At 47.5% G+C, this 13,070-nt stretch overlaps 1 protein-coding gene across 1 annotated transcript; it reads left to right on the top strand.

The window, feature by feature from the left end:
- The first annotated feature begins 8,840 nt into the window (after positions 1 to 8,840).
- Positions 8,841 to 11,289, top strand: LOC132386697 (probable G-protein coupled receptor 139). Its single transcript, XM_059959054.1, has 2 exons — positions 8,841 to 9,130; positions 10,379 to 11,289. Exons 1-2 carry the CDS (start codon positions 8,995 to 8,997, stop codon positions 11,287 to 11,289), a joined length of 1,047 nt encoding a protein of 348 aa, XP_059815037.1. The 5' UTR covers positions 8,841 to 8,994.
- Positions 11,290 to 13,070: the final 1,781 nt, after the last annotated feature.

Genomic DNA, 13,070 nt, shown 5'->3' with positions numbered 1-13,070 from the left:
ATGGTGCAATGCATAACGCAGAAACACGGTAGCACCTTCCTTCGTCAATGAAAGGAGAAGCCTGCCCGCCTGCCCGAGAGAGACTCACAGCGACAGGGGTGACGGATTCGTGTCACTGGACACCATTAAATGGAAGGCACCGGCACTCACTGGCCACAGCACAGATAACAATTAGCAAACACAAGCGCCAGAGCAACCGAGTAGCCCAGCGCTCTCCGACACGTGGCCACAGGCCCAGGAAAGGGAGGTGTACCCGTTTCCACGGCCAGATCTACCGGGATCTTATTGCATGGCCGAGCAGGCTCGACCAACCACGTGAACGGCTCCTGCACCTGTTATTTTCCTACTTTAATATGTAAGAAAAAGAGAGGTCGGGTAGAAAGTGAGGAATAGGGAGCGAGGATAGATATAGAGAGGAAGGGAGAGATTTTCGGAAGACTCGGAAACAGGGAAAAAATGAAAAATGAATTAGCTGCCTGGACAGCAACGAAGACTCTGCAGATTTATACAGCCACACTCTCAACATTAAAACATCCCACCCTATTTTTTTAGCACACTGTCTAATATCTGTGATGGATAAGCTCCAGGTCTCGAAGGATTTTTACTGGCACCGGAGTGGATCCCCCTTTCAAGGATACAAATCCCTCAGTTATAAAATGCTCATATCCCCTTTTGACTTAGTCAAACCCTGACAAAGCTTCATTTGTATTTATCGAACCCTGTGAATTTACGGGTGCTTCAGTATGTTGCACACAATCATCTGGGACCGCTTCCTTCTCTTTCGTTTTCAATCGGAGACAGTTGGATAATACGTGACCAGGTTTCATACAATAATTACAAATGGGACGACACTGTCTTTCCTTCACATATTTTCGTTCATCCTGACCTTTCTCACTAACTTCTGAATTAATTTCTGGTTTACTTTGACTTTCTTTGACACAGCTTGATCGTAAGCAAATTCCACATCAGTTTTATTTTCCACAGATCTTTTTCAAATTTCTGAATATTTCTCTAAATGCTTCCAGAAACAGTTTATACGCCTGCAGTATAGCTGCTTCTAAATATCATAATCAGGTGCTTGCTCAGCAATTAAAGCTGCATAAACCAGTTGTGCTTTACCCTTTATTACACTTTGTAACATCACTGGCCATTTCTCCTTCAACCACTCTGAAATCAGAGCAACAGCTTCAGATTGTTTGAATGTCAGAATGTTCAAAAATATTTCTCTAATTCAGTTTCACTAAATGGAGGAACAAATTTAATTTCCTGACTAACAACAAGCGTTTTCCTTGAACCAGAAGTCTGATCACCGGACCTTAATTCCGTCATCACAAGTTCAAATTTTCTCTTTTTATTTTAAGCTTCTAACCTACATCGCTCCATGTCAGCTTTACATCCCTCTGTCTTCATTTGTTCAATGAGTAACTGCATCTGAAGAAACATATCTAAAACCGCTTCATCAAAATCACCCGACTCTATATAGTGTGAGGCGATTTTTCTCTGAATTACAGACTTTATTGTTGTCTTCAAAATACCTTTAATTTCCAGCCTGCTAGCAATCTCAGGTACATCACTCTTTTTCGCTTTCGCTAATAACTCAGTGTCTGGTGATAACGGAAAGTCGTGAATATTCATTGTTGGTGAACAACATCCACAAACCAATCAAACAAAGGAATCGGGCTTTTCCCTTTTGAAATCAGACCCAATTGTGACGATACAGCAGCAATGAAAATAAAATTGAGATAGGTTTATTATAAACCAATAAAACATTTATTAAACACCTCTCAATAAAAATGAGAAGTAAACAAATGACTAACTTAACCAGAAGTTAACTGCTATACGAAAACTCGAACAGTTCTTAAAGCGATAAATGCGAACGCAGTTCTTAAAAGTGCTAAGAGCGAAAGTCCATACATTTACACAGTCAAATCAGAGAGACTTTCCTGAAGTAACGAATTCCTCGACCACGTGACGTTGCTGCTGATCCCAGCCGAAATATGCCTTGCTCGAACGATTTATGACGAAGGAAATATCACCGGCTTAAAGGAACTGACCTAATCACTTGGCGAAAGGCTGCGTCCAACCCTTTCTGCTTTCACAATGCAGGGACTATCTCGGATGCAGGTTACTACCTTCCGAACGAGGATTAAATAAGGTCGATCCTGTAATACCGACGATGACACCAACTTTACTCGCTCTTTCGGGTTTCCATTTCTCGGTAAATCTTCACTCTCCAATCATTGGACTTTGAAATTAAATCGAAGCTACATCACCATAACTGGCAGTAATTTTCAATACTGCAGGCACAACGACAATGTACCTTACAGTAAGAATCAAAACTGCAGTTTAAAACAAAACAGCGTCATGAAACCAAGGACACAGCATAACGGAGTAACGGACGACTTAAACGACGTCCCAACAAAAAATCCTGCGTCGCAGCAGGCTTTCCCCGTTTTATACCTGTTGGAAACCGGCCATCACATGACCTCACACTGGCGGGAAAATTGCATGATGTGACCTCTCACTGGCGGGAAAATACTTCACTACACAATCACAAGACCATTACATCACGCTCACCAGATACTCAATTAAATTATCGTCATGTGACATTCACAAGAAACATACGGGGACGTAAGACCTCCCCCTAAAAAAAACTGGTCGGTCCTGAGCAAAATTCTAATGATTAACCATTTGCCAAGATCCTTTTCAGTAGTGAATACTGAAGCAAAGTATTTATTAAGTACCTCAGCTGTAAACTCCGGTTGCATGCATAGTTTTTCACTATCACATTTGACTGGTCCTGTTCTCTCACGCCCTGTCCTCTTGCTTTTCACATACTTGTAGAATGCCTTGTGTTTTCCTTTATTTCTGCTCTCTTGGCCCCTTCCAGCTCTACTAATTACATTCTTAAGCTCCTTCCTGCTTGACGTATAATCATCATGATCTTTATTATTACGTAGGTTTTCGAACCTTTCGGAAGCTTTTCTTTTCTTCTTGACTAGATCTTTAACTGCCTTACTACACCACGGTTCCTGACCCTGTCATCCTTTCCCTGTCTCATTGGAACATACCTATGTAGATATCCACGATAATATCGCCTGAACATTTTTCACATTTCTGCCTTCCGTTTCCCTGAGAACATCTGTTCCTAATTTATGCTTCCAGGTTCCTGCCTGATATCCTCATATTTCCCCTCACTCCAATTAAACGCGTTGCCAACTTATCAGTTCCTATTTCTCTCCAGTGCTATGGTAAAGGAGATAGAATTGTGATCACTATCTCCAAAATGCTCTCCCTCTGAGAGACCTGACAGCTGACCGGGTTTGTTTCCCAATACCAGACTAAGTGCAGCCTCTCCTCTTGCAGGCTTATCTATATCTTTTTTCAGGAAACCTTCCTGAACTCAGCTGAGGAACTACACACCACCTATCCCCCTTGCTACACAGCGATGCCAATCAATAATTGGGAAATTAAAATCTCGCACCAAAACACTCCTCTTATTATTCCAGCTTTCCAGAATCTATCTCCCTCTCTGCCCGTCGATGTCCCATTTACTACTGGGAGATATGACCTGAGACCTTCTGCGTGCAAGTGCTTCAGATAGAGCTGAATTTGTTCAGTGTATGCAGGATAGTTTATTGAATGAATATGTGGGCGGTCCAACTGGACCTGGTGTTGGGTGACGAGCCTGGCCAGGTGACTGACCTTTCAGTCGGGGAGCAGTTAGAGATTAGTGAACACATCTCACTAACTCTCACGACAGCTGCAGGTAAGGTTTAGAATGATGCTTCCGGAATGGTTTCAAATTGGAGTAGAACGCATTAAGCATTAACTGAGAAGAGTTCTTTTGGGAAGGTCTTTTCTCACGCAATTCCACATCAGACACACGGAGAATATTGGAAGAGCAATAACAGAGACTACAGGAATGGTGTGTCCCCGTTAAGCTGAAGGACGGGGATGGAAAGATAGGACAAGCTTAGATGCCCAGAGAGGTGATGAATGCAGTGAAGAAGTAAAAGGAAGAGAAGGTAAAGCTTCAGACGATGCACTTGAAGAGTAAAGAAGAAGGAGTGGTATTAGGAAAGCAAGGGGGTAACATGAAATGTCCTTGGCAAGTAGGATTCAGGAGAATCCCAAGGCTTTTCATTCGTACATGGAGAGCAAGTGGATAACTCTGGAGAGGGTGGGATCACTCAGACATAAAGGGGGAACATTTGCTTGTCTGTGGAGAATGTGCGTGAGGCACTTCATGAGTACTTTGCTTCAGTATTTACCGAGGAAAAGGACACGGAGGCCCAGGAGCTCAGTGCTCAGTGGATAAACACGTTACAGTGTTCAGAGATCAGGCTGGAGAAAATGTTTGGCCTCCTATGAGTATTAATGTGAAGGACTCCAGGACCTGATGGGATGTTCCCCGGGTTATTGAAGGATGCAAGGGACAGGATTGCTGCGGTTTTGACCGGCATGTTCGTGTCCTCTAGGCATAAGCGAGATCCCCGATGAATGGCCAGAATCTCTATATAAGAAAAGAAAAAAAATCAGGTAACTAGGAGAATTGGCTCTTTACTTCGGAACCGACTTGTCCATGGCACACAGTGTGCAGTGATGGAAGGGTCTTATTCGAGCTGGAGGACTGTAATTCGTGGAATTTCACAGGGGTGTCTGCTGGGACATTTGGGGCATTGCTTTAGGACGGAGATGAGGAGAACGTGCTTTACTCATAAGGTAATGAATCTGAGAGAAACAGTACAGGGAACCGGTAAATATACCTTCAGTGGCCACTTTACTGGGTACAGGAGTGGTAGTTGGCGTTGTTCTCTGCTACTGTCGCCCATCTACCCCAAGGTTCGACGTGTGAAATAGGTGGGTGAAGTTATGATGACGCTAAACGGCGACTCATTAACCTGCATCTTCGGAAACAGCTTTATTTCTATCGTCGATATCTCATTTTATTCCTTTCCGGGGTGTGGGGGTCCTTTTGAAGACATTCGTTCTTTGCGGGTACGGGACCGACTCTCAGGGTTTCACGACCGGCCGTTTTTGATATCCCGACGAGCGCCTTCAGGGTTCCGGGATTTCCTGGCTCCGGGGACGTGCTCATTCTGAGCCCTCGCCCCTGACTGAAAAGTCACGGGAGAACACGGGACATCGGGAGCAGCTGGTTGGCTGCCGGGGGTTGTGAGGACGGAGAGCTGCGACCTTTTGGTGCCTGCACTCCGAGCACAGAGCTCGGGGAAAGTGACGTAATAGACCTTTAACATCGTGAATCTGCCAGTTGTTTGTCATCTCTACCCTCTCGCTGTGAAACCGGGACACCTCTTTTTCCCTTATTAGGGAGAGAGTGCTTGTGGTATATTGAATACCGGGTGAACGAGTAGTCTTCGGGATACTGCAAATCTGTCTCTTTATTGATGCTTTGCTGCAGGCTGGAGCGATCGGTGGGAGGGGCTGATGCTTTCATTTGCTAGTGGGGAGGGCAATTCGTTGCTTTGCTGCCACTTGTGCGTGGGAGAGGGGTACTGGGGATGGGGGGGGCCTTTGCTGTTGTTACGTGTTATCTGTCACTCGTTCTTCTGTGCAGGTCTCTGTTTTCGTGGATATTCCCGAAGAAAGAGAATTTCAGGATGTATATTGTATCCATTTCCCCGACATTAAGTGCACCTTTTGAACCTGCCGACCGTCTGTGAGTTCAGAGATGCTCTTCAGCGCACCGCCGTTACACATTTGTTAGTTTGAGTTACTGTCATGCGTCTCAATCCCAGGAGATTATTCGTTTCAGAGATTCTCAAACCACCCCTTCTGTCAGCACAAATCATTCTACGGTCAAACTTAGTGAAATTATATTTCTTCCCTTTTCTGAAGTTTGTACTCATCAAGAACGAAACCTCCTGACCTTCTATGCTTTGAGCTGCTACCACATGATTGTCTGATTCGATATTTGCATTAGCGAACAAGTGTACAGGCGGAGGCTGAGTGCATTTTAGACACGAGCAGATTTCTGGGTGATGTGTGAAAGTCAGGTAGTGTCACGGTGGTCGCTGGCAGGATTTGAGACAGGTACGGAGGAACGGCAGAGTCGGTCACGGTGAGCGGGGCAACGACTGAACACAGCAGAGGTGTAAAAGGCAGATTCCCGCGTAGAGACAGAAACAAGTGGTTAGACATGGGGTAGGAAGCGACCGTCGGAGACGTGGCTGATCGGCAACGCGAAGCAAATCACTGTCCGAAGCACAAGGACTCACTGCCAATAAAGCGAGAGTCCCCACTAAATAATCGTGGAGTCTGTCTTTCCTCACTCTTTGCACCCCCCCCTCTCTCTCTCTCTCTCTCTCTCTCTCTCTCTCTCTCTCTCTCTCTCTCTCTCTCCTCTCTCTCTCTCTCTCTCTCTCTCTCTCTCTCTCTCTCTCTCTCTCTCTCTCTCTCTCTCTCTCTCTCTCTCTCTCTCTCTAACACCTGCTTTTGCAGATCAGAGCAACCTCCCCCCCCACGTATCTCCCCTCCCGACACGTCCATCAATATCAGTCCCAGGTCATCATCTCACCCTCTAACTCTCCCTTCTCTCTTCCCATCCTTGCCTCATGCCTCATTTGTCTATTTCTCCTTTTCGCCTCGCTCACACTACCACTCGCTCCTCTCCTTCATCTCACCCTTTTCTGCTTTTCTCCCAGCTCTCCACACCTCTCAGCAGCCCGACCTCCCTTACTGATGTCCTTACCTCACTTTCTCCCTCCACCATACAACCTTTATTTCACACTTATCCCACGTTACCTCACTCCATCCTTCTCTCTCCCCCATCTTCCCCCTCTGTCCTCCCTCTTCGCCCCGCTTTCTTTCCTTTCCCAACTCTCTCCCTCGCATCTTCCTCCCTCCTCTCAGTATCCAATACCGCACTATCGCTGGCACTTCCTTTCTATTTTACCCCTTCCTCATTCTCCATCATCTAATCGCTCCCTCACCTCCCCTCCCCTATCCTTTACCCCACTCTCTCCTATCTCGTTCCCCCTCTCTCGAGCCTGCTGGTTCTACTCTCCTTCTTTCCTTCTATCACCCTTCCTCTCTCTGACTCCAGCATCTCTCCCTTTCGCTTTCTCTCCCTCCACCCTCTCTTCTTAGATCGATTTTTCTATGCCCTTTCATCCCCCACCCTGTCTCTCCGTCTCTCCTCTCTCTCACTCTCTTTCCGCTCCCTGTCTCTCCCCTCTCTTTCCCACTTCTCTCTCCCCTTCTCTATCACTCCGCTGTTCTATCTCTCACATCTCTCTCTCCTCTCTTTCTCTCTCTTTCGCTCTCATACCTCCTATCTTTCTCACAATTTTCTCCCTTCACCCCCACCCTCTCGCTTCCTGCACCCTCTTTCTCCCCGACGCCATTCTGCCCATCGCTCCGCAGTTTTCTCTTTGTCTCTCCACCTGTGCCGAAAGAGTGTTGCCGATGGATTATTTTGGGAATTGGCTCTGGGCTGTCGGTACAGACAGTGTCGATCAACTCGGAGCGTTGAAGATGGTGCAGAGCAATGGGACCAGTTTGAGGATCGATACAGTTCTGTGGAGAGCGAGGGGACAGTGGGATGAGTTTATGACGTATATGGTGACGTCGACAGACAGAGCGGGGCAGTCGGAGTAGTTTAGGGACCGATATAGGGTTGCGAATATGAGGGGGCGTTGAGATTAGTTTAGAGGCTGATTAAGTGCTCTGGAGAAAGAGGGGGCAGTGTGATTAGTCGAGGGACTGAGAGTGCTCTGGAGAAAGAGGGGGCAGTGTGATTAGTTTAGGGACCGATACAGTGCTGTGGAGAGCTCACATACACAAGTACACTTTCTGATCCGTCCCTCCAGCTCTCCGTCGTGGTTTTCTACACACAGTCATTCCCTCACACGGCTGAGTTTGGTGGCCACGCATTAGGTTTAGGGGTGGGTCCTGAAAGAGCCTCAAATATTCTGATTGTGAGAGAGTCACTGAAGACACTTTGCAGCTTGGTGGATATGAAAGTGTTTAATCATCACCACAAACAGACATTGTCCTGGACACACTCTTTGCCGAAACTCTCAAACTTAAATTACGTCAAGGCGCTTTAATCCTGTTGACAATGGCAGCAGCAGCTGATTTAGTACATTTCAAAAGCTACAATGTTGCAATTCAGGATGTTGTGACTGACAAACGGTCCTTTTGAAGTACAGATTTACAGTGAAAGAACTTTGCAATTGATGAGACAGTTTTGAAGGTTCAGTCACTTTTAGTGATTCCAACAAATCCACACAGATGGTCAAAAAGCTTCTGAGAATTTAGGTCCCACAAACCCAGAATTACTGTTGTGAGTGTTGACACGTGGACAGACCGGGAGTATAGTGGGCTGGTCAAGAGTTATTAGCTTGGTTCCGTTTTATATGACGTTATGGTTGGCACAGTCACTGTGGGCCGAAGGGTCTATTCTCCTTCTTTACCTTTCTCTTTTCTATGTAGGATAAACAGAAAGCAGTAGTATCTTTTCTCAGAGCAAACATTTCTCTCAGTGGTGATGAACGTAGACAAGTTTATGACCCAGGACAAAGTTTGGTACACTTATCTCGAAGAAGCTGAGGATGGTTTCTTTTATCGGGAGTGGGAGATGAGGTTACAGTGAGATGAGCTGTCATTACATTTGGTGGAGAATTAGAGTGGAGAGGCCGCTTTACTCTCAGTCTGTCTGCTAGCCAATGAACAACATTCGCAGTGACGCAAGGTGAGGTGGAGAGTTGGGTCTAATGGTTTGTGAAACCATACTGTATCCCCTTTGTTGGAGGAATGCCAATCGATATTTATAAACCCTTAGTCACATCACAATTTCCATCGTTGACAGTTTCACAATTAATTCACTAAATTAATCACAGTGTTGCAACCAGAGATTGAACTTGGCTGACGCAATTCGATTGTAAATAATTGTTTTTAAATGTTTATTTTTAAATCTGTCGAAACCTGACCCCGTGGGGTCGCAAAAAGGCATTAAAAACCCCAGGTATGTGCAGCCTCGACATTTCATTCAGAGAGATATTCGGGCCAGATCACTCGCCGGAGAAAATGCCTGCATTGTTGGACAGGTTCCAGCCCGTCAATAAAATATTGAACGTGTTCATTGTCCTCATTGGAGTTCCTGGTGAGTGAGCACAGCTATTCGCGTTTGGTACTTCTGTCTGTAAACCGGTGTGAGGCAGTGTGGGTCATTTTACAAGCTACCACCTTGATGCTTGGGGCAGTAATACCCGTCAGTGATATCGGTCCGGACTCTCCAATATTATGATTTATCAGATTTAATGATAAACTGAACTAAACCCCTGTCTCTCCTCTAACTCACGGGATCGACTCGAAAGTTTGATGGAATTTTGTTCAGAGTGGTACCAATGCTGGGGACAGGCAGCTCTCCGGGAATGTGAGACTAGGAATGTCATACATTGTGGTGTTGACTGTTAATAAGTTATTGACCGGAGTGAATACATGGTTGGGAGCCGGGAATCTCCCGGAAAGTTGTGACTGGGAAGTTTTAAGGGCACCTTGTCCATGGTGTCCCAGCGTTGGGGACAGGCAGCTCTCCAGGAAGGAGAGACGAGCAGACTTTCAGTGGCACCGCTACCAGAGTTGTCCCAGTCTTGGGAACGGGCAGCACTCCGGGACGGTGTGACGTGAAGAGACCCTTCCAGAGACTGAATTTCAGTCATTGTGTTTCAGATCAGATTGTACCCGTGCTCCTGTGTTTCACTTCTCCCTGTGGAACCTGTCACAGTCGCATAATATTGCCTGTTTGTAAATAACTGGGCCTGATTTAATTAAACTGAGTCCACGGTTCTACTGACGTGAGTTGTCGAAAGGAGCTGCGCTGTCGAATTAATCCATTACCGGAGCCACTCGGCATCTGGTTAATATGTTGTCCCGGCTTTCTCTCAGATTCCCGACATAGCTCGGCGCACCCTTCGGCCTGAATAAATATCTCGGCAGGATATTTTGAGTATCTGTCCACTATCGGGAACACTAATGTGCTCCAACAGCAATTTGTGTGTGTTTTCGCCCCGTGGAAACTGTTTCTGCCCCGTCAGGTGCTGAGTTTCCAGAGGCTTGGTCAATCCTTGGAAATAAGCGAAACCGACCCCGCCAGCGACTAGAAACGCGTTAAATAACGATCGCTGTTGTTCGTGCAGCTCGTGTATAACCCCGACGATTACTGACACATCGCCTTATCTACACATTGAAGAAGGCGGGTCAGAGACAGTGTGACCCATGTTTGGTGTTGGATGAGCAGCCGTTCACCGCATCTAGTATCCTGATCTCTGGCTGAATCCCGAACGTGTGTCCAGTCCCGGAGAATGAGTTTAATAATGCCCGGTGTCTGTTCTCTTCTCTTTCCCTGCAGTGAATTTAGCAGCGATTGTGATCCTGTCCCGGGGAAAGTGCGGCCTCTCTACCTGCACCACTCGCTACCTGGTGGCCATGGCAGCGGGGGATCTGCTGACCGTAGTCATAGAGGTTCTTTTGCGTCTTGTCGTAAATCATTACTTTCCGTGGAATTTTCTCCATGTTACCCCTGTGTGCAGGGTTACGGAGGTACTGAGAATCGCAGCCGCAGACTGTTCTGTCTGGTTCACCGTCACCTTCACTTTTGATCGGTTTGTCGCCATCTGCTGTCAGAAGCTGAAAACAAAATATTGCACCGGGAAAACTGCGGCTGTGGTTCTCACAACAACCGGCGTGCTGTCCTTTCTGAGAAGCGTTCCCCGCTACTTCCTCTGGGAACCCGGACGGATAATCAACAATGTGCCGTGGTTCTGTAGACTCACGGCCAATACCTTCACTGACCTCGGGTGGGTTGTATACGATTGGCTCGGCATCGTTTTAAATCCGTTCATCCCTTTCGTGGTGATTCCACTGCTCAATGCTCTGACGGTCAGGCACATTGTTGTGGCCAGTCGTGTCCGGAAGGGGCTGAGGGGTCAGAGCAAGGGGGAGAACAGCAGAGACCCCGAGATGGAGAGCCGGAGGAGATCTGTGGTTTTACTCTTCACCCTCTCCGGCAGCTTCATCCTCTTGTGGATGACGTGGGTGTTAAATTTCCTGTATTATGAGATCAAAGGAATTAGATTCGTGTATTTCAATGACTCTGAATGGATCTTTCACCGCGTCGGAGTCTTGCTGAAGAATTTCAGCTGCTGTACGAACACATTTATTTACGCGGTCACTCAGTCGAAATTCCGGGAACAGGTGATCAGCGCGGTGAAATATCCGGTCACCTCGGTGATGCAGTTCATTACTCAGGCCGCGCACTGAGCGGAGTCTGGAGGCGGCAGCAGTGTCTTCAGTCCGGGCTCCAGATCCTCACATTCACCAACTGATCTCCCTTGTGTTAATTCCGGGATGTCCCATTGACCGACAGCGCCTGACATGAGGACTTGACTAGGATAGCAGAACAAGGACATTGAACTGGGAACTAGGAGCCTGGCCTTGGACTCCGAGACAGAGACTGGACAAGGACACAGAACCTGGGTCTTGACCCGGGTTCGGATACTCGAACCAGGCGAGGCCATGGCGTGGCTGCAGGAGGAGGAAAGGCACAGGGCGGGAAGAGAGACACCTGGACGTGACGAGTGAACTCCAGCACAGGACGAGGGAATCCCAGCACCGGGCTGGGCAAGGTACTCCTGTGCTGGACGATCACAAGGACATGACGGGAACACAGAACACCGAGCCGGGACGCTTCCTTGGGTACAAGACGTAGGGCCAGGACTCAAAACACAGAACGCTGAATACGACGAGACAGTTCCCAACGCTAGGTAGCGGCAAAACGGCCGGATCTACCTCGCAAAGACGTGGACTCAGACAGATAGTTCCAAACAGGGCCAATCTCCAGACACAGGCAAGGCGAGGCGAGGCATGGCTCCAGGCAGAGGCGAGGCGAGGCAAGACCCAAGGCAGAGGCGAGGCGAGGCGAAGCGATGTGAGGCAAGGCAAGTCAAGGCTCCAGGCGAGGCGAGGCGAGACAAGTCACGGCAAAGCTAGACTCGGCTCCAGGAGGAAGGTGAACGGAAGGGATACAGTCAGGGGTCGGGGTGGGAGGTATTTGGACAGGAAGAATCCAGCAGCCAGAGGCTGAATTCCTGAAGCTATTTATGAAGCCAGCCCAAACAAGAATCAGCTGCTTCAAAGGAAACTGAGGAAACCCGGGAAACCTGGAATAAGGAGCTTGAACAGGACGTGAACTGGAATGCAGATTTCACGGACCGGACCATGACACCTGCCTTAATTGTAGTTTTTACCCACAGTCAATGCGGGGCTGGAGATGGGGATGGTGGATAATTCACATGTATTTTCGTAGTTTTGCAGTCGGGACTTAGGGCACCGTGTGGTTGTCGTGGTGGGTCTGAATTCTGCGATGAATTCTGCAGTCAACGCAGGCTGGTAGGATTTTGCGAGTAAAACATGTCCGTGACCTTTTAATTTATAACAAAAGTCGGAGTCCTTTACTGTGATTCCAAACAAACCAAAACCAGTCGGTCTACACTTTCGTCATTAGGTCAGGCACCGCCTCGTAAAGTGAACACAACAATTCTGTGATGGATTTTGTGAATGATGTCGATCATTTCCTCTTATGAACAGCTTGTGTCATTTGCCTCAGTTTACTTTGCCCCACAAATGTTCCGTGTCAGTGGGACTTGTTGCGATGGAGAGGACAATCATTGTTACACCACAGTCATATTTTAGGATTAGAGCCCAGTCTCCTCCTGACTCGAGTCCTCCCGTCCCGGCAACAAAAATCCTGAATCCTTACCGCGCCCGTCTCGGTTAATTCCGTCCTTTCTGAGGCGGGCGACCAGAGATTCACTCGGTTCTCCAGCTGTGGTCTCACCAAACCGGAAAGGGGCAGAACGGGAACAGGCCTTTCCGATCACTGCGTGTCTGAACCAATTGAACTGGTAATTTCATGCCGAGCTGAACCAATCCCGCCTGCCCACATAAGGTCCACATCACTCCATTTCCCTCATATTGATGTGGATTCCAATACCCTCCATCGCCTCCCCCACTACCATCGCTCCTGCAATTCATTCCGGACA

The sequence above is a fragment of the Hypanus sabinus genome, unplaced genomic scaffold (genome assembly GCF_030144855.1).
Source record: "Hypanus sabinus isolate sHypSab1 unplaced genomic scaffold, sHypSab1.hap1 scaffold_126, whole genome shotgun sequence".
Taxonomy (NCBI): domain Eukaryota; kingdom Metazoa; phylum Chordata; class Chondrichthyes; order Myliobatiformes; family Dasyatidae; genus Hypanus; species Hypanus sabinus.
The sequence above is the reverse complement of the archived record's forward strand: the minus strand, read 5'-3'. Positions and strand labels throughout refer to the sequence as shown.